Source organism: Mustela nivalis (assembly GCF_964662115.1).
Source record: "Mustela nivalis genome assembly, chromosome: 11".
NCBI lineage: Eukaryota > Metazoa > Chordata > Mammalia > Carnivora > Mustelidae > Mustela > Mustela nivalis.
The window spans coordinates 44,659,604-44,685,122 of NC_139030.1; the positions used below are offsets into that span (position 1 = coordinate 44,659,604).

Here is a 25,519-nt window from a genome sequence, read left to right on the forward strand (position 1 = left end):
GATCCCCAGGTGACCCTGCTTGGGGACTTGGATTCATGGAGCATCCTCCTGTGACTCTTCCTCTTTCGAGTAACAGCTCAGTTTTTCTCCTCTCCGCGCCTCCTCAAATCCCATTCAAGAAAAATCCCAGGGATTTCAGCTAAAACGCACACCAACCCCGCCCCCGCCGGGCTCCCGGAGGCTGTCTCCCGGGCGGCTGGGGCGGCTCCTCCGGGCCCGGGGCAGGAGGGGCGCGCGCCCCCGACCCCCGCGCGCGCCCGTTGCTATGGGAACGCACGGGGCTCCGGCGCCCGAGGCGGGAGGCACGAGGAGGCGCAGGGGCAGTTCCAGTGGGAGACGCTATCGCAAGATGGCGTCTGCGAGGCCGCGGGATGCGGAGTGAGCGCGCCCCGCCGGGGGCCCCGCGAGGCTGCTCCTCTCCCCGCCGCCGCCGCCGCCGCCGCCACTGCGGCGCCGCCTCTCCGCCTGCCATTGCGCCGCGGCCAAGCCTCCCGCCTCGCAGGTACCGCCGCCCGCGCGCGCTCCGCGTAGTGCGCAGATGGCAGCGACAAGTGCCGGCTCGCCTAGGGCTAGCGGGTCTCCCCCGGTGCGGGTGCGCCTGACAATAACGCATAAATAACTTTTTCTTGCAGCGGCCCCCTGCAGCCCCGGCCTGCAGCCTCCCCGCGCGCCCGCGCCGCACCACGCCCCTCCGACTGCCCGCTCCCTCCGAGGTGAGAGCGCTTCGGGCCGATGCGGTGATCTCCGGCCGGCCTGGGAGGAGCGCGTGGACCGGCGGGCGGCGGCGAGCAGCTGGCGAACGCCTTTACAATGGCCCTGACCCTGTTTGGTAAGTACAGCCTTTTGCCCGCGCCCTTGCAGGTGGGCCGCGCCCCGGGGACGGAAGCCCCGGGCGCCAGGGGAAGGGTCGTAGCGCGCGGTATCGGGCGCGGGCCGGAGCGGGGGAGCTGGGGCGTCTGGGACGCCGGGCTCGGTCCCTCGCGCCTCTCCCATTGTTTCCTCTCCAGGCAGGGCCGATGGGCGTGTGCTCCCTGGCCAATTCTGGGCTGGGAGTCTGTGAGGTCCGGGGTGTTTTGTAAACGGAGGATTCTTCAAGATGCCAACTTGTGAGCGAAGTTAGCTGGTTGTTTCCAAATCTATGCTTCTCCAGTCAGTAAATAAAGATCCTGGAAAGTTTATTTATTTTGTACAAGATGTCTGTGCATCCCCACCTCCCCGGAATTGCCAAATGCATGTGTTGAGTCTTGTTGGATTTTGGGGCGGATTTTTTGGAGACGGTATATTTCGTTGGAAACAAGAATAATTGGTGAACTGAATATTTGTTAAAATGGAAAATGTTTGCTCTAACAAATACTAGAGCAGACAGAAGAAAGTTGGTTCCTGGAAGATAAGTGATCTCCGGAGAATAACTTTGAGTATTTTAGGAAAGAAATGTTATTTCTGTGATGTAATTATTGCAACACTATTGTTTCAGTCTTTAAGACTCAAGGTCCCCCCCCCCCCCCCAGTCTGTAATGACAATAGGTTGGGAAGAAGGGCCGAAAAGATACCGTGTTTCCTATTGCCAAAGCGGACTATATAGTACACATGTCCCTCCCTTTAAGAAAACTCAGTTTGTGAAAATTTAGATGTTCAAAGTAGTATGGTATGTACTGGTAGGAAACTGATAGCCAAGAGGACGGTCTTAGTAAGTTACTCACAATGTCAAGTTTCCAGTTATGTTTTAATTGCTTCATTTGATCAAACAAGTTACAGGCATCACATACCACAAATGCTTTTTCATATAAGTTAGAATGAATTAATCTGGAATCAAAGAGTTACATTTATTTAATCATTTTATAAATTAAATTCAGATGCAGGAAGGTTATTTTCCAAGGTCACATGACCCTTTTGTGGCAAAACTGAGCCCAGAACACAATTTGCCAGTCTGCAGTCTGGGGTACGTTTATTTTGCTGGAATACCCATAGTATTAGAAATGACATTTGGTGTTGGTTCTTCATAGGTGCTTTAAAAATGTTTCATCTTTCTCTGAAAGAAATAAAAATCTCACCATTGCTTTGCAGTACCTTATGTTTAATCTGCATCATTTACTAGAGCATTTTTTCTTAAGTGTGGACTTTTTTTTTTTTTGGTACAAAAGTTAAAAATGGTGGAAGACTTAGTTGGTGTTTTCTTTGGAAGAAGCATTTCTTATACTGTAGTACCTAATACATAGCACTAATATTTCCCCAGGAAAATTACCCCTTAAACTGGTTTTTTTTTTTTTTAAAGATTTTATTTATTTATTTGACAGACAGAGATCACAAGTAGGCAGAGAGGCAGGCAGAGAGAGAGAGAGGGAAGCAGGCTCCCTGTGGAGCAGAGAGCCCGATGTGGGGCTCGATCCCAGGACCCTGAGATCATGACCTGAGCCGAAGGCAGCGGCTTAACCCACTGAGCCACCCAGGCGCCCCTTAAACTGGTTTTTTGTAGTGAGTTCATTTTCTGTTCTAAGGAGGCAATCTGCATTTCCAGGTTTGTTTTCAAAGGTAAGGTTCATGAATCAGCCACTTCTCGAATGTTGACATTCTCAGTGAATCAACAGATAAATTGGAGAGAAGCAGAGTAAGGAATAAGGTACTTTTAAAAGGATTCCTAAATTTCTACATCTTCACTGAAGTAGAGATGAGGAAAGGAAGGGCACAGGTTTGACCTCTAGATGAAGATAAAAGCAACCACTCGCACCCCTCAGAATGAACAAAGTGTCTTCAAAATTTTAGGTCAACTTGTGGGAAAATAGAATGTAATTAACAAAATCCAATTTGGTTACAATTTTTAAGAATATTTCCCTGTTATAAAGGAAAGTACATCTGTGTGCAGAGTCTATTTTTCGGTCACGATAGAGCAGTAGCTGTCGTTGAACACCGCCCATCAGTCCTCTTTGTTCAAAATTAATATTCCTTTGCCCCTAGATCCACAGATTCTGCAGTTCTATGCGAAGGGGATTTTAGAGGAATTCCCCTGTGATTCTGTCATCCTCAAGTTTGAGAACCGTTGTATTAAAGATCAATACGAAATTGCTCAAATTTGCCCAGTTCAAAATGGCCTTTGTATGCATTAAGAGCAGTCCCCAACGGTTAGAAGAAATGGATTTTATTTTAGATGTAACAGTTGACCCACCAAACACATGAGGATTAAGGATGCTGATCTCCTATGTAGTCCAAAATCTGTGTTAACTTTTCACTCCCCAAAAACCAAATAACCTGCTGTTGAAGAGAAGACTTACCAATGGTATAAACAGTTGATTACCACGTATTTTTTATGTTATATGTATCACACACTGTATTCTTACAATAAACTAGTGAAAAATGTTAAGTCATAAGGAAGAGAAAATACATTTATAAGTACTGTACTGGTTTTATTGAGAAAGATCCACGTGTAAGTATACCCATGCAGTTCAAATCTGTTTTTTCAAGAGTCAACTAGACTACCTTTAAAAAAAAAAAAAAGATTTATTTATTTATTATTTGAGAGAGAGCACATGTGCACAGCAGGGGAGGGAGCGAGCAAAGGGCAAGAGGGAATCTCAAACAGATTCTCTGCTGAGCATGGAGCCCCACATGCGGCTCCATCTCACAACCCTGACATCATGACCTGAGCGGAAATCAAGAGTCATGCTTAACTGACTAAGCCACCCAGGCGCCCCAACTGTACTACTTTTTAACTAGTTTAATCAGAAGTACCTCATAACCCTTTATAGTTCCTCTTAGTAACCAACTTAGAGCAGAGGAGCAGTGAAGTAATAAAGTTCTGTGAGATGGTAGTGAAGAGAAGATAGGAATATAAGAAACTGGATGAACCTAACTAAACAGTCATCAAAGTCAGAGCTCAATAGAGTTTCTCCCAAAGCCTTCCCAAGGCAACCAGTGCTAGGACCCTACCTTGTGTATCATGGGTGTGTTAGTTGGTAAGGTTAGTGTCTTAAATTTACTTGAACTCCTGTAGTGGAAATACCATAAACTGAGCGAGTGGCTTACACAACAGACATCTATTTCCTGAAATTTTGGAGGCTGGGAATTCTAAGACCAGCAAGCCAGCAGATTCATTTCCTGCTGAAATGACCTCTTTCTGGTTTGCGGACATCCATCTTTTTGCTGTATCCTTTGGTGGTGGAGAGATGGGAAACCTAGGTCTTTGGTCTCCTGTACTACCACTGATCTCATCATACGAACCCCACCCTCACAATGTCATCTAATCTAATTGCCCTACAAAGGCCTCATTTGCAGAGATACCGTCACATTGCGTGTTAGGGCTTCAACAAAGGAATTTATTGGAGAACACAGTTGTGTACATAGCAGCCTGCAATAGAGTCTAGGTTTTTAAAAATTTAATTTAATTTAATTTAGAGAGAGAGTGCAAGTGTGGGTAGTGGAAGGTAAGGGCAGAGAGAGAATCCTAAGCAGGCTTCACGCGCATTGTGGAAGGCAACTCGGGGCTCCATCTCACAACCCTTGCTATCATGATCAGAGCTGCAGTCAAGAAGTGGGTGCTCAACCAAACAAACTACCCAGACACCCCTATGTTCTTTTTTCTTCCATCCAGGCTTTGTTTTTTATCATTGTAAAGAATGTTCTTTTTATGGGACATTGGTGAAAGTGAGCTTCATTTAAAAAAATGAGAGCCTCTGAAATTACTCAGTACAATTTTACATTGATATACTTTTTAACTTTTTGTCACCAAAGTACAGTGTAGCAACTCAAAATATTTGTCAACTTAAGCTGAAGAGTGAAACTCTTATCTCTTACCTTCACCATTATTCACCTTTGCTACTTAAAAAGATACTTTTATTTTTTTTTATTTATTTATTTTTTAAAGATTTTATTTATTTATTTGACAGAGGGAGATCACAAGTAGGCAGAGAGGCAGGCAGAGAGAGAGAGAGGAGGAAGCAGGTTCCCTGCTGAGCAGAGATCCCGACGTGGGACTCGATCCCAGGACCCTGAGATCATGACCCGAGCCAAAGGCAGCGGCTTAACCCACTGAGCCACCCAGGCGCCCCTAAAAAGATACTTTTAATGCAAATTTCTGTTTCTCTGTGACAGAAGAACTAGACCCCAATCCTTCCTGATTTTATAGTCCCATTTGGGAGTTGAAAATGCACAGTTTTGAAGGGTCAGGACTTTGCCAGCATTTTTCTCAACCTTGTAGATGAATATACCTTTCAGTCATCTGCATCAATACGAATAATTTTTAAATCCTCAAATCCTAAAAATTATCCAAATGTAGTTCATACTCTGCTCACTCACCTGTTGTATGTTGATGTATGTTGATCTGTTCAACATACATCTGTAGCTGTGTGCAAGAGACATGGTCCCTGTCTCCTTAGAGCTTACATTCCAGAACTATAGTGTATGTACCTAACTACTTATTTCCAATAAGACTTGTTAGAACTTCCCTGAAAAAGAAGCACATGTTCTCAAATAGCTGCTGGGCTAGAAGGAAAGTCTCGAGTCATCTAATTTAGGACTTTTTAGCTCGTGTACCTAACAGAATGCCTTGAGTGGCCATACCAATAAAACCCTATTTGACAGAGCTGGATGAAAAAGCATCCTGCCAGGTTATCTTTTGGCAGGAATGTCTGTCATTTATAGCTAAATGGGGCTGTGGTTTACAGCTCAGACAAATGCTGAGACTGGGAGCTCAGTTACTATCCAGCTGGACTGGCTGAACCATGAGTAACTCTCTTCTCTTTCGGGGTAGAACTAGCTCTGGCATGGCCCCTCTCCCTTTTCTGCTTTTTTCTTTAATTTACCAGTCACTACCGTCACTGCCATTGATGTGATTTCATAGCTAGGATTCCATGGAAACCTTTTCATTACACCACCACCTGATGCACCTGCCCTTGGGCATCCTTATAGAGATCCTTTGGAGCATTTAAATGGTAATGGTATATTCTTTGTAATACAGTTAGGAAAATTTCTGATTTCCTATTACTGTCTTGACATTAAATTTTTTTTTCTTTCTTTCTTAAAGTTATCTCTGTACCCATGGTGGGGCTCGAACTCACAGACCCGAGATAACAAGTTGCATGCTCTACTGACTGAGCCAGCCAAGTGCCTCTAAAATTTGTTTTTATAAAGACAAATCAGCTGCATTTTCAGTATGACTTCTTTGACCAAAAGCCAATTTTATAGGAAACTCCACTTGAATACGGTCTCTGCTCACATTTTTATTTTTCAGATTTTTCTCATCAAAGAATATGAGAGGGATTTACCTAATAAGCGGCAGGGTGGTCCAGTGGTGAGAACTCAGCTACTTTTCTTAGAATGTTTCATCTTTTCATCTGTCATTAAAATCACCATCCTTATTTAAAAAATACTTGTGCATATTCTCTCACCTGTATCAAAAACTTATTATTTCAACTTTAAAGTTTTTCTTTTAGTGCTATGTAAGACAGATAAAAGAATTATAGTTGCTATGCCTCTAATAGTTACCATCTGTGTACAGTGGAAAAGATATTGGTGATGCAGTCTTTCCAGTGACATCTGTCCCTGCAAGTAACAATCCTACTAGCAATCCTAATCTTTGAAGATAGAGTGATATGCATAATTATAAAAATTTGACACATTTGTCAATAAGAGTTTCAGTTTCTTTATATCTGGATTTGTCTACCTTTAAAAAAAAATCACTCTTCATAAGATTTTTAGGCATTTTTTTCCTTTTTTTAAAAGATTTTAAAAATTGATTCATTTGAGAGAGCAAGAGACACACACACTTACACATAGAGAATGAGTGGGGGTGGGGCAGCGGGAGAGGTAGAGAGGAAGCAGACCTCTGGCTGAGCTGGGGGAGGCCCCCCCCCCCCCCCCCCCCCCCCCCGTCTTGATCCCAGGACGCTCAGGTCAAGACCTGAGCCAAAGTCAGATGCTTAGCTTAAAGGACTGCATGATCCAGGTGGCCCTAGGCATTTTTTCTTTCCTTCTTTCTTTTTTTTTTTTTTTTTAAGATTTTATTTATTTATTCGACAGAGACAGAGATCACAAGTAAGCAGAGAGGCAGGCAGAGAGAGAGGAGGAAGAAGGTTCTCCGCTGAGCAGAGAACCCAAAGCGGGCTCGATCCTAGAACCCTGGGATCATGACCTGAGCCGAAAGCAGAGGCTTTAACCCACTGAACCACCCAGGCGCTCCTAGGCATTTTTTCTTGTTTTCCCCATGAAACTTTAATAACAGATACACTGTCTTTTTATACAGTGTGTATATCTGCTTTATGCACAAAAAGAGTAAGGTTTTTGACCACCATAAGCTAATTTTTGCTCACTTGAAGGCAATATTACCTTCAATGAGAATACATTTTTAGACTAATCTAAAACAATCATAAGAGAAATAGGCAGAAAAATACTGTTTGATCATGCTTTGTGTGCCATCTAATAATAGTTTTGAAGGAATGACAGTAGAAGTTACACATTTTTCATCAGATTGGATTAACCTAAGAGTTAAGTTTACTGTCATTTTGAGCAGCCATAACAGGGTTTTCCTTGCCAGGCTGGGGTTTGCGTAGCTTTTCTCAAAGTCCCTCTAGTAGTAAAAATATCCTTTGATATGGATAATTGATGTTTATATAAAGTATCAGTAATAGCACCTTTAAAAACACTTTATTATTTGTCTGGCATATATAAACTAAATGAAGTCACTGAACTTTCTGTGCAAATCCAACTCAGGACAAGGTGTTGAGCCCAGTCTTACCAGTCATAAGTCATTCTTATAGAGAAAATGATTCCCATAAGCTTTGATTTTTATTTATTAATGTAATCCTACTATCCTTAAAACACAGAATAGGGAGGGGTGTCTGGGTGGCTTAGTTGTTAAGTGACTGACTCTTGATTTCAGCTCAGATCACGATCTCAGGGTCATGGGATCAGCCCTGCATCAGACTCCATGCTGGGTGTGGATTTTGCTTAAGATTCTCTCTTTAAAAAAAAAAAAAGAAAGAAAGAAAGAAAGAAAAATAGGGAGAAACTAAGAACCGGAATGGTGTGACTGTATTCTGCACTGAAAAGTGGTATTGGGGAAAAAAAGTTTCATGAAATAGTTATAAATATACTTTCTTAATTTGTCTCTATATTTCTAAAAAACATAATGAATACTTTGTGAATATATTAAAAACCACCTCCGTGTACATGTTAAAGGCCGAATTTTATGGTTTGTGAATTCTATCTCAATCAAGCTGTTATTAATTTAAAAATTACCTCGAGTGGGGATGACCAAATTGAATAGAAGAAAGATTTACTTAAACTGTAAAAAACAGAAATCACTATTTTTAAAGTAATGGTTTTATATCCAGGAATCTTTTAGAACTTTTTACATTTTTAGAAAGTTTTTGTTTCTTTTTGTTCTCCAAGAAACAAAAACAAAATAAAAAATCAATAACTAGAAAGGTCCTTGCCTGTTTTGAATAGTTTTAAATTTAGAAAAGTAAGCACTTCTTGGAAAGAATGCAGACAGTTGAATTTGTGGGGGAGAAGGGAAGATGAGTCAGGTGCCCCCTCCCCCTCCACCCCCCAGTGTGGCCAGCTGCTTAGTAGCCTGGCAGGGGGCCACCTCATTGTGTTTCCTCTAGCTGTACTGAAGGTTGTCCTTTCCCTTTCCACTCTGACTTTTTAACCTTCGGATTTCATTGGACCATGTCTATTTCCTGGTGTAAAACAAGTTAGAAGAAAAGATGTAGTCCAAGAAAAGTATCTCTGCATGAATAGATTTTCAGACCCAGAGACCTGACTTTTTGGAAACTGTGCTGTTCCTTTTCTTTAAACTGCTAATCTCTCTCTCTCTCTTTTTTTTTAAAGTCCTGTTTATTTATTAGAGAGTATATGCTCCCGCATGTGCACGCTGGTGGGGTGGGGAGGGTTGGAGGGAGAGGGAGAGAGAAACCCAAGCTGACTTGTCACTGAGCACAGAGCCCACTGTTGGGCTTGAACTCATGTCCCTAAGATCAGGGCCTGAGCCCAGTAGGTAAGTGGTATAAATGTGTAAATATCTGCCTGACTGAGGTATTTCCTCTGCAGACCTTCCATAGTAAATGAGTTTAATACTATTATACTATAATTAAAGCATGGATACTTAGCATGTTACCTATGAGGAATAACATGGTAGATATAGATATCTTCACATAGCAAGAGAATGATTTCAATTTACGGACTCAAGATCTTCGAGTAGACAGAGCAAACATTTTGACTGAGGGAACTGCACTGTAAGAGAAGAGAAAGTAGCATGTTTTTGTTTTAGTTTTTGTTTTTTTAAAGATTTATTTATTTGGCAGACAGAGATCACAGGTAGGCAGAGAGACAGGCAGAGAGAGAAGGGAAAGCAGGCTCCCTGCTGAGCAGAGAGCCCGACTCGGGGCTCGATCCTAGGAACCTGAGATCATGACCTGAGCCGAAGGCAGAGGCTTAACCCGCTGAGCCACCCAGGTGCCCTGAGAGTGGCGGTTTTTATGTAGAACTTGAGACATTACTGAGAAAGACCTGAAGGGGGTGGGGGTAGTAAGAAGAACAGTGCGAAAGCCCTGGGTTTTGGGGATTTGGGCGGGAATGGATAGAACCATAGGGTGAGAGAAGGAAGCAGCAACAGGAGGTGTTTCCTACTTTTTCTGAGGATAGCTCTGAGGTTTGGGATGGGTGGTCTTTTGTGATTTGTTTAGTCATCTGTTCAAGAAATTGAGGACCTAAAATGTGCCAGGTATGTCTTAGTTCCTGTCCTCAAGGAACTTATGTTTGCAATGGAGGGAAATAGACAATAAAAAATGTACGGTGTGGGGCGCCTGGGTGGTGCAGTTGGCTAAGCACCCGACTCTTGGTTTCAGCTCAGGTCGTGATCTCAGGGTCATGACCTGGAGCCCCGCATCGACTCATGCTCAGCATGGAGTCTGCTTGAGAGTCTCCCTTTCCCTCTCCCTCTGCCCCTCTTGCACGCCCATGCATGCACACTCTCTTTTCCTCTCTCTCTAAAATAAATAAATCTTTAAAAAAATGTATAGTGTGCCTAGTGGCTAGTGCTATGAAGAAGTATAAAGCAGGGTGAGGAGATGGGGCCCGCGACGTGGCAGCATGGTCAGGGAAGGCTTCAGAGTTGAGGTGGATTTTAAGTAGAGACGTGAAGGACATGAGGGAATGAGTCCTGTGAAGTGGGGGCGTCGCCTCATGGAACAGGCTCTGAGGTGGGGATGTGCTTGACAGTTTTGAGGAACAGAAAGAAGGGCAATGAGCTGGAGCAGAGTAAGCCAGGGGAGAGTGGTGGGAGAGGAGACAGAGGGGTCTGGGGAATGGAGGAGTGTTGGGGTCACAGATTATACCTTATAAACCATGGGAAGGATCAGATTTTACTCTGCAAGATGGGAAGCTTATGGAGTATGTAGTATAGAGGAAAGGGCTTAGATTTTGGTGTGCAAGGGCTATGTTTAATCCTTTCTCTGCCAAGTGTCTGCTATATGTTCCAGTCTCATTTTTCTTATATATAAACATGGGCTATTAATTCCCTTCTTCCATCTGTGCAGAAATAGATGAGATCATGTGTATAAGGTTCCTAATATAGTGGTGAAGATACATAGTAGCTAATATTGTCACTGATATTGTTATTATTGATATTAATAAAGATCCAAGATAGCAATTGTTTTCTTTCTTTTTTTTTTTTTTTAAGATTTTATTGTTGGAGAGAGAGAGCGCACGCTCAAGAGAGAGCATGAGTGGGGTGAAGGGCAGAGGGAGAAGCAGGCTGAGTAGGGAACCTGTTGTGGGGGTCCGTCCTGATCCCCGGGATCGTGACCAGAGCTGAAGGCAGACGGTTAATCAACTGAGCCTCCCAGGTGCCACAGCAGTTGTTTTCACAAGTCTGTTGACCCACATGAGAAAGTGGTTCTGCAATATTACTGCTTATGTATGTAGTTAAATATATGGCACGTGCCATTTTAGTATTTGTCTGAGGATGCTCTGGTAGAGACCTAGTTCAGGGTTATACACTGAATACCAGATAGACTTTGGTATTGGATAGACTTTGGTATTGGTCTATTTGGATAGACCAGAGATAGACTTTGGTCCCTGGGTGGCTCAGTCGGTTAAGTGTCTGCCTTTGGCTCAAGTCATGATCTCAGGGTTGTGGGATCAAGCCCCATGTTGGGCTCCCTGCTCAGTGGGGAGTCTGCTTCTCCCTCTCCTTCTGCCCTTTCCCCTACTTGTGTGCAAGCCCACTTGCATATGTGCTCTTTCTGCTTTCTCTCTCTCTCTCCCTCCCTCTTAAAGAAATAAATAAAATCTTTTTAAAAATACCAGATAGACTTCCAAAAGTGCTGGACAATTTATACCTCCTACTGTACTTTGAAATGTGAAATATACTGACCAGTAAACAATGCTTCTTCTTTGGGTGGTAATCCAGACCACAATCAGATCTAGCGCCTGCCCTCTTAGTGCTTGAAATATATTAAGGGATGGAGCGCCTGGGTGGCTCAGTGGGTGAAGTGGCTGCCTTCAGCTCAGGTCATGATCTCAGGGTCATGGGATAGAGTCCTGCATCGGGCTCCCTGTTCAGCGGGGAGCTTTCTTCTCCCTCACCCTCTGCCTTGTGCTAGCTCTCTTTCTCTCTTGTGCTCTCTCTCTCTCTCAAATAAACAAATAAAATCTTTAAAAAATATATATTAAGGCCTGTAAGCTCAGTGTTTGGTATGTCATAGGTACTCCGTCCCGGTTTACTGAGCAAATAAGTGAATGAAAGAGGAATAAGTATAATTTAATAATGACCTTCATCTGTATACTTATCCTTTGAACAACATTGAATCAGTTTGTTTATTTTTTAAAAAGATTTATTTATTTTTTGGAGGAAGAGGGATAGAGCATCTTGAGCAGAATCCCTGCTGAAGGCTGAGCCTGATGTGGGGCTTGATCCCATGACCCTGAGATCAGGACCTGAGCCCAAGTGAAGAGCTAGACACTTAACCAACTGAGCCACCCAGGTGTCCCACCTTGAATCAGTTGGAATATTTGCTTTCATTTATTTATCTTTTTTTCTTTCTTTATTGTTTTGGATTATTCTTAATATGTTAGAGTCCGTACTTGGGAATTTAAACTTGCCTCTTAGAATTTGGTTAGTCTAACAGTTAGACTAGGAGTTTCTTACTCCTCCAGCCCATCACCATTAAGATTAAGTCCAAATTCCCCAGTTTGCATATAAGGCTTTTAGGATAGGACTCCTGCTTATATGTTTGGCCTCATCTTTTACTGTCTCCTCCTCAGAGGCTGTGCTTCAGCCATACTGAACTACTTGATGTTTCCAGAAGAGACTGCAGTCAGTGTGCCTTTAGCACAGTCACTTCCCAAGCCCTTCCTTGTGCTCACTCACCTCTGCACATCTTGCAAAACTCACTAGAATAGTCTCTTCTAAGTAGTCTTCCTTTGTTTTACACCTTTTCTCATCCACCGTACCCAAAACACCTCTGTTTTAGTGGTGATACTGTGGTTAGTGGATGTCTAATCTTGTCTTCCCTTTTGGATGAAGTTCCCTAACACGAAAGCTATGGATTTCTTGTTTGTATCCTTAACCGCCACGGTGTCTGATGCAGCCCAGCTACTCAATACATGCTCAAATGAATGTTGCATATTACAGTAGTCTGCTTTGTGTCTTAAATTTGGAAGTTAATTTTAATGTCTAAATCCATATGATATGCACCCTCTGCTGTTCGTTTCTTTGGGAGTTAATTTTAAGGTCTAAATCCATGTGATACACACCCTCTTCTGTTTCTTTTTGTTCATTTGCTAATTTTTTTTTTAACAGTGTAAAAGTGCCATTATGTCATCCCTTGGTTCCATACTCTGGTATGGTTTTCCCAAGTGGAAGCTCACAAGGGCTTGAGTAAAATGGAAATCTCTCTGGGAGCAGATTCTTTGAGGTTTAACTATATTATTACTAACCATCGGCAGATGTTTCTGAATTATTTGGCATAATTAGATAACAAATTCCAGTTCATTAAACTATTGTTCCTTTTCATTTCAATAGTACAAAGGAATTGTACATAAATTAGCTTGGTTTGTTCATGTTTTACCCTCATGGTAGGGAACATAATCAAATTGAATAGGAATTCAGTATGAAAATGGCTAACTTAACTTTTTAGAAAGGTCTGAAAATGAAAATGTATAGTCTTTCTCCCATAATAATAAATCTGCATTCTACATAAGCATTCCTATTAATTGTCATAGGTTTATTAGAAGAGTAGATACAAATAATAGTCCAAACATTCATATTTTTAAATGGATAAAAGGAAAATTTTATTTGTCATTTATGAACACCTCTCATTGTTCCAGAAAGAAATGAGGTGGTTTACAAAAAAGCATAATGCAAGAGGATTGAAAACAATAAACATAGGAATTTGTTTTTCTCTGTCTTGTCTCATTAGTTTCCTCCTCTCCCCTGTATCGGCTCCCTTACATTACAGCCGTGCTCTCCTAGTCAGTGTGAGGAAGCCTTTCCTCGACTGTGGGACCCAGCACGAGTGTTAGTGCTCCACCCTTTAGCAGAGTGATATAGAAAGAACATTATGCCCCACAGCCTCTTCCCACACAGCTGCTTCCTCCTTAAGCCCTGTCTGCACCGTCGCTTCTCAGCCGGTGTTTGGTTGTAATAGTTTGGTGTTTGGGAATGGCATTCGACCCTGGTGAAAAGAAAGGTGGGCAACTCTGAAGGCACAGCAATTTCTGACGCTTGTTTAAAGAACAAGGAAGACTCAGGACTGTCGCAATAGGTGTCGAGAGATGGGCCTTACTTCTGAATCTGAGAACAGGGGAGGATTTGTAGCTGAGGAGCGGGTGCCAAGGGTGTCAGGGGATGGAAAACAACTAAGAGGAGACAAGGTAGGGGGAATTCTTGATATACTGACCCAACAGGATTCTCAGGGAGGGCAGGCGGGGGTGATGAGATATCAGGGGTCGGGAGCGAGGAATTTGATCAGATATCAAAGGGACGAGGATTCTCTCTCAACTGAGTTAGCAGATATCTTGCTCAAATGGCTGTGCAGGCCTGGCGCGGCCTGGACACAAGGCTGAGGCTAGTCAAGAAGAGGGCTTGGAGGAGCCTGACTCGGGTTTGGTCAAGGAGAGCCTCCTATCACAGCTGCCACCTCATGTTCAGCTTCTGTCTGGCCCGAAGTGGTTTTGTCAGTGAGCAGCCAGTAATCCGTGGCTTCCCCTCAGTCCTCATCTTTGATCTTTCTGAACTCTTCATGATTTTGACTAACTCTTTCTTCTTGAGAACTTTTTCTGTTGTCCTTCAAGACACTGTGTTCTCCTGCTACTCCTTTTCTTCCCTTTCACTCTTCCTCAGTTTCCTCTGTTTGCTGCCTGAAATGTCTGCTTTGCAAGAACTGGCCTCCCTTTCTCACTAGGGAGTCTTCAGGCTTCAACCGTGCGCTCTGGGTGGGTGATTCCCAAGTCTCCTGGCACCCCGCCTCCAAATCTCTTATGCGCTCCAGACGGCACATTGCTGGTGCCAGCGCCTTAGCTTTCCTTCTTCTGTCCTTCCTCCCTCACCTCCGTACCCAGTCAGCTGCCAGCTTGTGCCCATTCTGCTTTGCTTTGTCTTCCCCGTCTCTTCCCTTGTCTCTGTTTCCAGTGCTTGCTCTGTCCTTCCTTCAGTACTGCAGTTGGGACCAGGAGTGCCTGGTCTTCTGAATTCCTTATCATTTTTTAAAAGATTATTTATTTTTAAAAAAAGATTTTATTTATTTATTTGACAGATCACAAAAGAAGCAGGCAGAGAGAGAGAGGAGGAAGCAGGCTCCCTGCTGAGAGCCCGATTCGGGGCTTGATCCCAGGACCCTGAGATCATGACCTGAGCCGAAGGCAGAGGCTTTAACCCACTGAGCCACCCAGGCGCCCCTGGAATTCCTTATCATTTTATCTTTAGATCTCCTGTGACATCTGCCAGTGTGTTCCTTTCATAGTAGTTATGTATCTTTCTATCTTTCTAGGCTGCTGGTGTCTGTAAGGTAACATCCATTCTTTCTTACTTTGTACTCACAGTGCTTAGCATAGTGCTTCACACGTAGTAGGTGCTCAAGAAATAATTAAGTGAGGGGCACCTGGGTGTCTCAGTGGGTTAAAGCCTCTGTCTTCGGCTCAGGTCATGATTCCAGGGTCCTGGGATCTAGCCCGCATCCAGCTCTCTGCTCAGCAGGGAGCCTGCTTCCTCCTCTCTCTCTGCCTGCCTCTCTGCCTACTTGTGATCTCTGTTTATCATATAAATAAATAAAAACAAAATCTTAAAAAAAAAGAAATAATTAAGTGAATAAAATAGTTCTTAAACCATAGTACTTCTGTAGTTTACTTTTAATTTTTTTAGAAGAGTTTATTTTTAAGTTCTCTCTACACCCACTGTGGGGCTTAAAGCTACTGTCCAGGCAGAGATCAAGAGTCGCCTGTTCTACGGACTGAGCCAGCCAGGCGCCCCGGTCCCTCTGGAGTTTAACAATTCCAGGATAGAAACATAGAGCACTCAATAATTTTTCCTATAACTTTACAACATGCCAATCAAGTTAGCCGTAGTAAACATATCTCAAAATCTCTTATTGTTTTTGTTGTCTAATTATCTTCAGTCTTTAAAGGAAGACATATGTGTATATATCTGCAGTATTGTTGCATGTCAAGGGTAGGACATATCATTTGCTTAGGGATTGGTTGCTTTTGTCAGCCTAACTTTTTTGAAAAGTTTTTGGTGAAATTCTGGTTGGATTTATACTGCTTTACATTCTGTACCAAAAAAAAAAAAATGTCTCTTCATTCTTCTTCCAACTTTCAAAGCAGAGGAGAAGGAACACTAAGCAGGATCTGCAAACACAGGGCTTCTTAATCCAGGTTCGTTGTTCGTCCTTTTAGTGTTGCTGGGTGTCCAGTATCCCTTGGAAACAGACCAGACTAAATGTGAGGGGAATGTTGGGTACCTCTGGTTTGATATCTCTTCTCTGTTCATTTAGATATTTTCAGGCTCTTAGCAAGGAGGTGCTGAAGGGATGCCCTTCTTTGTTCCAGCCTCCCTTAGACCTTGGTGGGTTAGCCAGGTTCATAGGACATCTGCATCTTAGTCCTCTGTTTACAGAATGGCTCATGAAGTGTCTTTAAGTTGCTGGACAGAAGGCACAAAGCAGTGGATTTAAAAAGCTCATGCAAGTGACTGTTTTTTAGAATGTGCTGAAACTCAAAAAGAAAGATGAAGTCAGTGATTTATGGTACATTTCACATATTGCGAATAATATTTTTATTTAATTGTGGAAAAAGAAAAGTGGGCAAAATTGACTTTGCCACTCCCAGAAGTTGTTTTTGGTGATATCGCCTATTTAAGGCTTTGGATGGCATTTGTTAATATACTTAGGTTTGGATGTTGTTAAGGATGCTCATTATATATATTTGCAAAATATACAGTTCAACATAAGAGCCACAAAAACAAGTCACTTCTTTTTTTAGTCCATCACAATATTTAGAAGTTGACCAGACACTGAGTTAATTTCCTTGAATGACAAATTATTCTCAGCTTGTCCATTCACTCTTTTAGTCAAAATTAAAAGGATAAATTATTTCAAAAGACCCAAGAAAAAGGAACAAGAAGGATTAATAATACAGTAATAGAAAGAAGGAATCAGAGATCCCTATACAATAGAGAGACTTGAAGAATACTTTGAAGCCTGTCATCCTGCATTTTTCAGACAGATGGCTCTGCAGTTCTCTGGAAGGGCCCAAGCCTCCTTCCTGTGCCACCCCGGCCCCTGCTGTTCTCGGTCTCTCCAGACAGGGGAGCTCTTGCTCTCTCTCTTTTACGGTCCCTCAATTCCTCCCTCCTTGCCTTCTCTCTCTCCCAGTCTATCTGTCTCTGTCTCTCTCTCTGGACGGAAAGGAGGGAGCAGAGACGGCATACAGTTCTCAGGACTTATTCTTGGGGCGAAACCTCCTTCAGCTCAATTCCACTCTTCTAATCAAAACTTTATTCCTTTCATCTTGTTTTTCAAGTATAATAATTGACGTTAAGAAAACAGGCATTTCAAAATTAGAAAAGTTTTTAGAAATAATTTTGACTTAATTAAAATTTAATGAAAGTCTCAATAGAAAATATCCAATATTTTCAGCTTATAATAGGCTATTTTCTGTTACCAAGGGAAGAAGGAAAATTAAAGTATGTTAAGTATATTAATATGAAAATGTTCCAAGATAGTTTTTTCACTAGTAAAATTACATTTAAAATAAGCATACAGTTTTAATATGTTGCTTACTGTATATTTTCGGCTGCTATTATTAGATGGCAAGGTATAATTTTTTATAAGTTGACATTTATTTTAAAATTTAAACAGAAGGCTTATAGAAATATAATTAAACTGCATTTACGTAACAATTCCTAGATTAAGAGACTAAGAATTTATAATAGGTGAGTTTCATCTAAATTTTTTTAATTGAGAAAATGCAGCCACTTTTAATAATAAATACCATCAAGTAGCACTTTTTAAAAACTTTGATTTTAAGGAAGACTTAGGAATGGTAATATAAATTGATGTGAATGAAGTCTGTTACTTTAAACTCTCATGTTTTATATTTCAAATTTATTTTCTTAGGTTACATCTATCGCAGACTTCCTAATTAAAAAAATCTCAAATTTTTTCCTGATTACCAAAACCTCCCACAAAACTTGTATGAACTGGTATGTTTAACAGTGTATTATCACTTTACATACTTTCTCTTTTCTAAAGAATTCAAACCAGAGAGGAAGTTTAATAAGCTTCAAATTTTATTTTCCAGTGCCTTATTATAAAAAGATTCACAGCTCCTGAGAAAGCCTCTATGGAAATATTATCTAGCTTATTGCCGCAAGGCAACTAAATATATTATGGTGGTTACGTTATAAAAAAAAAATCACTTATAAAACTCGAATAAGAAAAAAAATCATTAGCAACACTAGCAAAATGGTATGCTGTGGTCTAATTTTATTAAAGCAGATGTGGGAGGCTATAAAAATTAAAAATGCTATCAAATCTTAAATCAACCCAGACTTTACCAAAGTAATGTTCTATACTATCTTCCCCAAGTATATAGTCTTTTTCCCCTCCCATAAAGAAAATGTCGAGCCATAACACAGATCTCCCTAGTTCTTCCTACCACTAGTAGGCTTGGGTTTCCCTTTGCAAAGCAGAAAACTCTCTCAAAGCTTTGCATCTCAGAGCTTTGTTTAAAAAAAAAAAAAAAAAGATGAATAGGGGCACCTGGGTGGCTCAGTGGGTTAAGCCTCTGCCTTCAGCTCAGGTCATGATCTCCGGGTTTTGGGATCAAGCCCCACATTGGGCTCTCTGCTTAGTGGGGAGCCTGCTTCCCCCTATCTCTCTGCCTGCCTCTCTGCCTACTTGTGATCTCTTTCTCTGTCAAATAAATAAATAAATAAATAAAGCTATCTAAAAAAAAAAAAGATGAGTAATCTGCAGATCTCCAGGCATTGCTGCCTCATCAACCAACAGCAGAACTGGAATTAAGCACCTTTCACCTAGAAAACTGGGGGAGAGTCCTTAAGCAGATAGCATTGCTCCATAGCATGAGCTTGGATGTCATTATATAACCCCCCCCCCCAAAAAAAAAGAGTACCAGGAAAAATCCTGAAGGAAAAATGAAGGAAGCCAGAAAGAAAAAATGTAAATGTAAGAAAAAATGTAAACCAAGGCCTACAACTCAGATACCTGCAGTGGGCCTAGGTAGCAGACAAGAGGAGATATTGAGGAATTTCCTAATTTTAAATGTTGGTATTTCATTTTGGCCTTAAAAAAAAAACCACTGGGAGACAAAGATAACACATCTTGTGGGCTTGTGGTGAGGCAACTCTACACTCTTTGAAAATGTAGAATATTAATATTTCTTCATCAATAATATATAAAATAATAAAATCATACTATTTCTAAAGTCTAAAGAGAATCATGTAAACATGACTTTGGGGACATTTCCTTTCCTGTTTGTCTTTTTTTTTTTTTTTTTCCATATACTATGAACCTCAACTCCTAACTTGATTTGTAAACTTTTACTTAAAAGGCACATACATGTACATGTGTGCACACACACACACACAGTAGATTTATTAGTTCCACTGAATTTTCCAATTCCTGCTAACTTTTTTGATTTAGCCCTTATTAACAACAAAAGGCCTCTGTTCTATGACTTGGCTACATTACAAAATGAGAAAACTCATTCTAATGTCTCTATTGCCTAGATGCTTTTATAATTCCTTTGGTATATAGATTCCCAAGCTTCATTATTGTATAATATATCTCTGCAGCCTTAACTTCTAAGGATGTTGTAAAGATAAAATGTGATGGTTTGGCTTTTAATACATCAAGTGCTTTAGAAGAAAGCTCTTACCCAAGTCTACAAATATACTTTATTACAGTTAATTGGTATTTGGAGCCCAGTTAATTGGTATTAATACTTTGATTTAAATTAAAGTAACATTTTGAATATAGAGAATATTGTATTGAATAAGTCTAAAAATTTGCTTCTGGAACTGTACTGTTGAATACAGTAAAAATATTTCCTAGGAAGCCCACGAGATGGCGCTTGCCAGCCTGTTTCCTCTGTTTTTCTTTAGCTTAAGGAAATTCGGCAGTAATAATAGGAAGGAACATCTCACTATTTAACTGTTAGAGTTTAGGTTTACAGAAAGCTTGTCCAAAATTGATGAGCTTCAGCTTAACATTTTGAAAGGTGTTCATTTATATTACAGCAGTTAAAAGTCTTTGTTGAAGATTTTAAGGCTATTTCAAAAACACTGGGATCTGTGTAATATGTAGGACTGTCTTCATTCATTCCATTTGGCTCAGCTGGTTACATGTCTACCTTAGGCTTGGATCCTAATCCCAGGGTCCTGGGATCAAGCCCTGCCTCGGGTTCCCAGCTCAGCAGAAGAGCCCGCTTCTCCCTCTTCCCCCCCTCTCTTGTGCTCTCTTTCTCTCAAATAAATAAATAAAGTCTTCAAAAAAAAAAAAAAAAAGGATACATATGGTTAATGAGATGTAGCTTTTATGTGTAGCCCCAAAACATTTAAAATACTGACATTTATAAAGACCTGGCCATTAGTAATTGTTCTAAAATAATTGTTCTGTTGTTTGTTTCAAATCACGAAGGTATACTTGGAATATAGTTTAGAATATCTAATCAAGAATGAGATTTAATCAGTAGAACAGTAATGAAGGGCAACAGGAATCCACCCAATAATAATATGGATTACATAAGTCTTCCTTTTTACCCATGCATATTTAACATTTAATTAACACTATTTTACATGACTACTGTTCACTTTAACATCGTTGTTAGAGAAGGGAATGATAGTGAAATTATGTTGAGGTTGCTAAGGGAAGTCTTATATGTTTTTATTGTTTTCTGAAATCCTGATCATAATTTCAATGAAAAGAGCTATATTCATAAAAGAAAAAGACAGGAAAGTATATCTAGTAAAATTAAGAGCTAATTAGGTTTAGGACGATAGCATTCCATAGGCCTGATTTTTCTCAGTCTCATGGTAAAAGTGAGCAAGCAATGGAGTCCAAGGGGTATTAGGGAGTAAGAACAATAAAAGGAACTTTCTGTTGAAAATGAAGTCATACTTTTTGAAAATTAAATTGAAGCTTAAAACCAAATATTTTAGATGGTTGTGAAAGTAGTCATTTCTTTCACCATTCTTAGGAAGGTTTGGGAAGAAGGAATCTATTATATATGAAGAAAGAATCACTAAAGTTTTCTTTTTTTAAGCAATTACTGTATGTGCTGGCTGCTCAGCTTGCATAATAAATATGTTCCGTGGGTAGGCTGCACACTGAACCCGCTCCTTTGTTAGCTTGCCCTTTTCTGTATCAAGGGTGTAGTGTTCAGTTTCTTATTGCCATCATTTCCATCATGCTGTTTGGCATGGGGTCTGCTTTAAATGGGCTTATAATACACCATCATTGAATTTATGTGAGCATTGAATTTAAGCTCACTTAGTCTCTGAGCAAAGGAACTTCTTGAAACATGGGTCAGAGCAATGTAATAGAGAAGCAGATGAACCCCCCAGCGCACAGTGCTGATTCATTCATCCGCTGGCATCTCTGAATCCTGAGATCTCAAGATTTTATTTTTAAAGTGCTTTGATTTTCCATGGATAAAATGAAAATTGCATTTTCAAATGTGCCCCTTTCCGGTGTTAAGAAAACAAAATTCAGCTGAATAAGTTTGAAGACCTACTTGGTTTTATTCTAAGATTCATGAATCAGTATCCCATCTAGCAAATACAAAGGAGCACCAAAGGGCTGCAGGAGAGGGAAGATTATTAAAGGCAGAAAGGGATAGGAACAGGAAGTCATAAATGGAGGAAAAAAAGAGGATTGTTTTGGGCAAGGTTACCTCTCTGGGAGACATAGGGGCTCTCAGATGGATTACCTCACTTGTGCTGATCAGGAAATTCCGGACTGATAACCCATCAAGATATTCTGTGGGAAGGTTGAAACTGCAGTTATGTTAGGCATTAAGCCTCAGTTTGGTGATGTGGACTTAGCACAAGCAACTCCCTTTTGGGCCTGTTGGGATTTTAAAAAAGTATCAGGTTGTTTTTTTTTTTTCCCCCTAGAATTCTACAAAATTTCTGAAAACGAAAAAAAAAATCCAGTGGAATTCTTTTCTTCTGTCTTTAGAGTCCTAGTACATGTTTGAGAACAGAAGAAATTTAAATAGCTTAAGCTGAAATATGTTCTTTGTGGGTCTTTTCCATCGTTTTCAGAAATTGTAGACATGTATGTAATTGTCAAGGAAAGGATTCGCCTTTTTAGCTGGTCACCTGATTGCCTAGCTTCTTCTGAATGCATGAGTTCTAAAGTTGGATTTAGACTTAGATACATTTTAGTTATTTCTTCTTCCTTCCTTAAACTGTGGAATGCTCAATTTACCTTCCTTAGATTTTTTGGCATATAACAAGCACTATTTGAGATAATTATTGTACCTTCCTCAGACTTGATAATTAGAACTACTGATGTTAAAGGAAGAACAGTGGCATTGTGAGGAGCCGTATTTATTTATTCCTCAAGGAATTTTTTTTTTTCATTTTTAAAGTGTAACATATAGACAGAAAAATGCAAAATACATAGGCATGTTTAAATAAAATACATAAATAAACAAATACGTGAAATACAGAAGTCCTAAGCTTGAACACTTACCACAAAATGAACACACCAATGTCACTAGTGCTCTTGTCAAGAAATGAACATTACTAAGCATCTAGGTAGACACCCCTCCCCACCCTCCAGCTCCTTCCAGTCTGACTTGACTCATCCTGCCTCCCCAGTTTATCACTTCCCTGACATCTAACAGTAGAGACTGGCTTTGCCCACATTTTTTTAAGGGTTCTCCCCCCCCCCATCTCTTTCTGGTGGTGGTGATGAAATGCTTTTTTATATTGAAGTCCTTAGTTGAATATACTTCAACCAAGGAAAATGCTTCTGAATCTTACGGGAGGGGATGTGTATATGTAAGAGAACATTGTATTCTTAAAATACTTGTTTAGTGATAATTTAAGACAGAATTTCCTGGTATAAAACTATTTTAAACTCCTGAGAGATTGCAGTAACAGGTGAAGGTATGAGATGTTGCCTATAGGAAAAGTGACGCACAGCAAGGAACATAATCTTACACTTGTTTTCACGCTTGCCATTAAGGGCAGAGGAGAATACATATGTGAGACTAAAAATGCTGGTGGACATTTCTGTGTCATAAATTGATATAACTATAAGCATGATATTTCTTCTAGCTAAATGTTATCTTAAAAATTAGGGACTTTTGGGGGGTCCCTGGATGGCTCAGTGGGTTAAGCCTCTTCCTTCACTCGGGTCATAATCTCAGGGTCCTGGGATCGAGCCCCACGTCGGGCTTTCTGCTCGGCGGGGAGCCTGCTTTCCCCTTCTCTCTATGCCTGTCTCTCTGCCTATCTATGATCTCTGTCTGTCAAATAAATAAATAAAATATTTAAAAAAAAATTAGGGACTTTTGGAGGGTGCCTGGGTGGCTCAGTGGGTTAAGCCTCTGCCTTCAGTCATGATTTCAGGGTGCTGGGATTGAGCCCTGCATCGGGCTCTCTGCTCAGCAGGGAGCCTGCTTCCCCCTCTCTCTCTGCCTGCCTCTCTGCCTACTTGTGATCTCTCTCTCTGTCAAATAAAAATTAGGGACTTTTTATGTTCTCCTTAATTTATCCATTTTGAATGTTCTTCCATATTAGAAAAGAAATACTTATTATTGCTTTCCTTAGTTAATAGACAAAATGCTGATGCACTGTCCCTTTTGGATAACTGCATTGAATGAAAGAGTGTTCAGATTCATATACATGTGTTCAAATGGGATGAATTTTTTATTTTTATATTGCTTTGTGTATGGGGTGTTCAGGCAGTCCTCGGGAGGGATGCTGACTAGCTTGGGCATTGTTTTTGTCCTTCACTTAGAGTTTCAATGATGCATCATCTGAGAAGCTGAACTGCTTTGTTGTATGGAAAACTGAAAGTCACTTATTCATAGGTTAACATCTTTTGTTCTCTCAAAAATAATTGTTAAGGGAATACTTTTGGTGACAAAGATTATGGCTGTGTGAAAGGTACCACGGCTTCGGGGTGGTGGGTGGCCTTGCTGCTGACAACCGTCCACAGTGGTGTCTGTCCTTTTCAGCCCAATATCTGGATAGATGCCCACAAATTTTTCAATTGATCTCAAAACTCTGGCTATGTCATCAAGCACTTTGCAAAATGACATGTCTACGTAGATGTTATTATTATAAGTAAATGGACAAAGACCAAATTATTAAAATTCTTTTCCAACTTGAAGTTAGAGAGCCAGGTGAGCTTCCTCAGTCAGCTGCTTAAGTAGATAGTGGAGCACATTAAGGATATCATTTGATGAGGGCACCTTTCTCTAATTTGGTTTTCTCCTTTTGCCCCATGTGGATTCAGCTTTAGCCAAAACAAAATTGGCCAGATTCTACATTCAAAGTGATTCTTAAACTGACCTTTATGGAAACTTTGAGTAGTTTTAAAATTGGCAAATTAGTTTGAGGTCGAGCTTCTTACTTTATTGTTCCTTGCTAAAATGCATTTATTTAGTGGTTAGTTGCAAAATATCTTTGTGGTTTTTCCTTCCGAATTGACATGATTGCAAACCACCTGTGATAGTTGCATTGCTGTATTTCTTATCCAGATCTTCCTTGATTTACGATGAGATTATGTTCCCGGTAAACCCATTACAAGTTGAAAATAGCCAAGGTTGACAATTTATTTAGTACACCTCACCTACTTAATCTTAAATGTGTTCAGAACACTTAGATTCCTTTCCAGTGAGGTAGAATCCTCTAACACAAAGCCTATGATAAAGCATTGGGTATCTCCCGAACTTTACTGAATCCTATACGGAAAGTGAGAAACAGAATGGCTGTAAGCACATCGATTCTTTGCCCTTCATGATCGCTGGCTGGCCAGGAAAAGATCCAAATTCAAAACTGAAAGTATGGTTCTGCTGGATGCATATTGCTTTCCCATTATCATAAAGTTGAAAAGTTGTAAGTGGAACTATCTTATGTCAAGGAGTGTCAGTATATAAAAAATATGAAGGTTCAGGTTCATTTGTTCACAATAATGTGTCTATTTAAAAAATCATTTTCTTAGTACATCTTATGCCTTTTAGATGACTGCAAACTCTGGCTGGTTTATTAGATGGGGTTGAGGAAAAGCATAGCTTCCTCATCACCATAAAAACCAGGTGTGTACCTCATCTGAATTTCCTTTGTACTTCCAAATGCACTGGAAGCGTAATTATGCACAGTTTTTTTTTTTTTTTTAATTATGCTCCTATTTGAAAACAGTCCTCAAATCATAATAAGTACTGTACAGTTTCACCAACAGAAACAGAGCTTCAGGTATTTTTCTGTTCCAGGAAGTCAAACTGCCGGAGAAGTGGGACTACACGCCGAGTGTGTAAACCTGACTGTGTGCAGTAGCAGCAGGACATTGCACTGATGTTCCTGAGGGTTTTCGTTCGTTTGTTTCAAGTAAATAAGCAAACAAAACAAACATGGATTTCTAGGGTGAAAGCTTTTTTTTTTTTTTTTTTTTCTAAATCTTGCTGTTGGGTCCTCCTGCTCCCTTGGTGCACTGAATATAGCAGAGGTGGTGTTGGTCAGTGTTACCAGCCTATCTTTTCCTCAGAGCACTAGCTTTCTTGGTTCACTTACACTTGACAGCAAGAATAATATAATAACATAAAAGTGCTGGCGATCCTAGTTATGTTTTTGTACAAGAAACATTTCCATTCTTAGGGCTTGTGTAACCTCCCTTTTCCCCAGAGAAGAGGAAGAATCCTCTGGGAATATAAAAATTCCAAAATTAGGGACACCTGGGTGGCTCAGTGGGTTAAAGCCTCTGCCTTCGGCTCAGGTCATGATCCCAGCGTCCTGGGACCGAGCCCCGAATCGGGCTCTCTGCTCTGA

General features: G+C 40.6%; 1 protein-coding gene across 3 annotated transcripts in view; it reads left to right on the forward strand.

Moving 5' to 3' along the window:
* The first annotated feature begins 287 nt into the window (after window positions 1-287).
* Window positions 288-25,519, forward strand: part of CHN1 (chimerin 1) — a 216,043-nt gene continuing 190,811 nt past the window's right edge. For 2 of the 3 annotated variants that reach the window (XM_082689545.1, XM_082689547.1), the window contains exons 1-2: window positions 288-502; window positions 633-829. In XM_082689545.1, the coding sequence (XP_082545671.1) occupies window positions 811-829 (19 nt within the window). In that variant the 5' untranslated portion in view covers window positions 288-502; window positions 633-810. Of the gene's footprint in view, window positions 503-579; window positions 830-25,519 lie in introns of those variants that run through there. The other variant, XM_082689546.1, reaches the window with a different exon arrangement.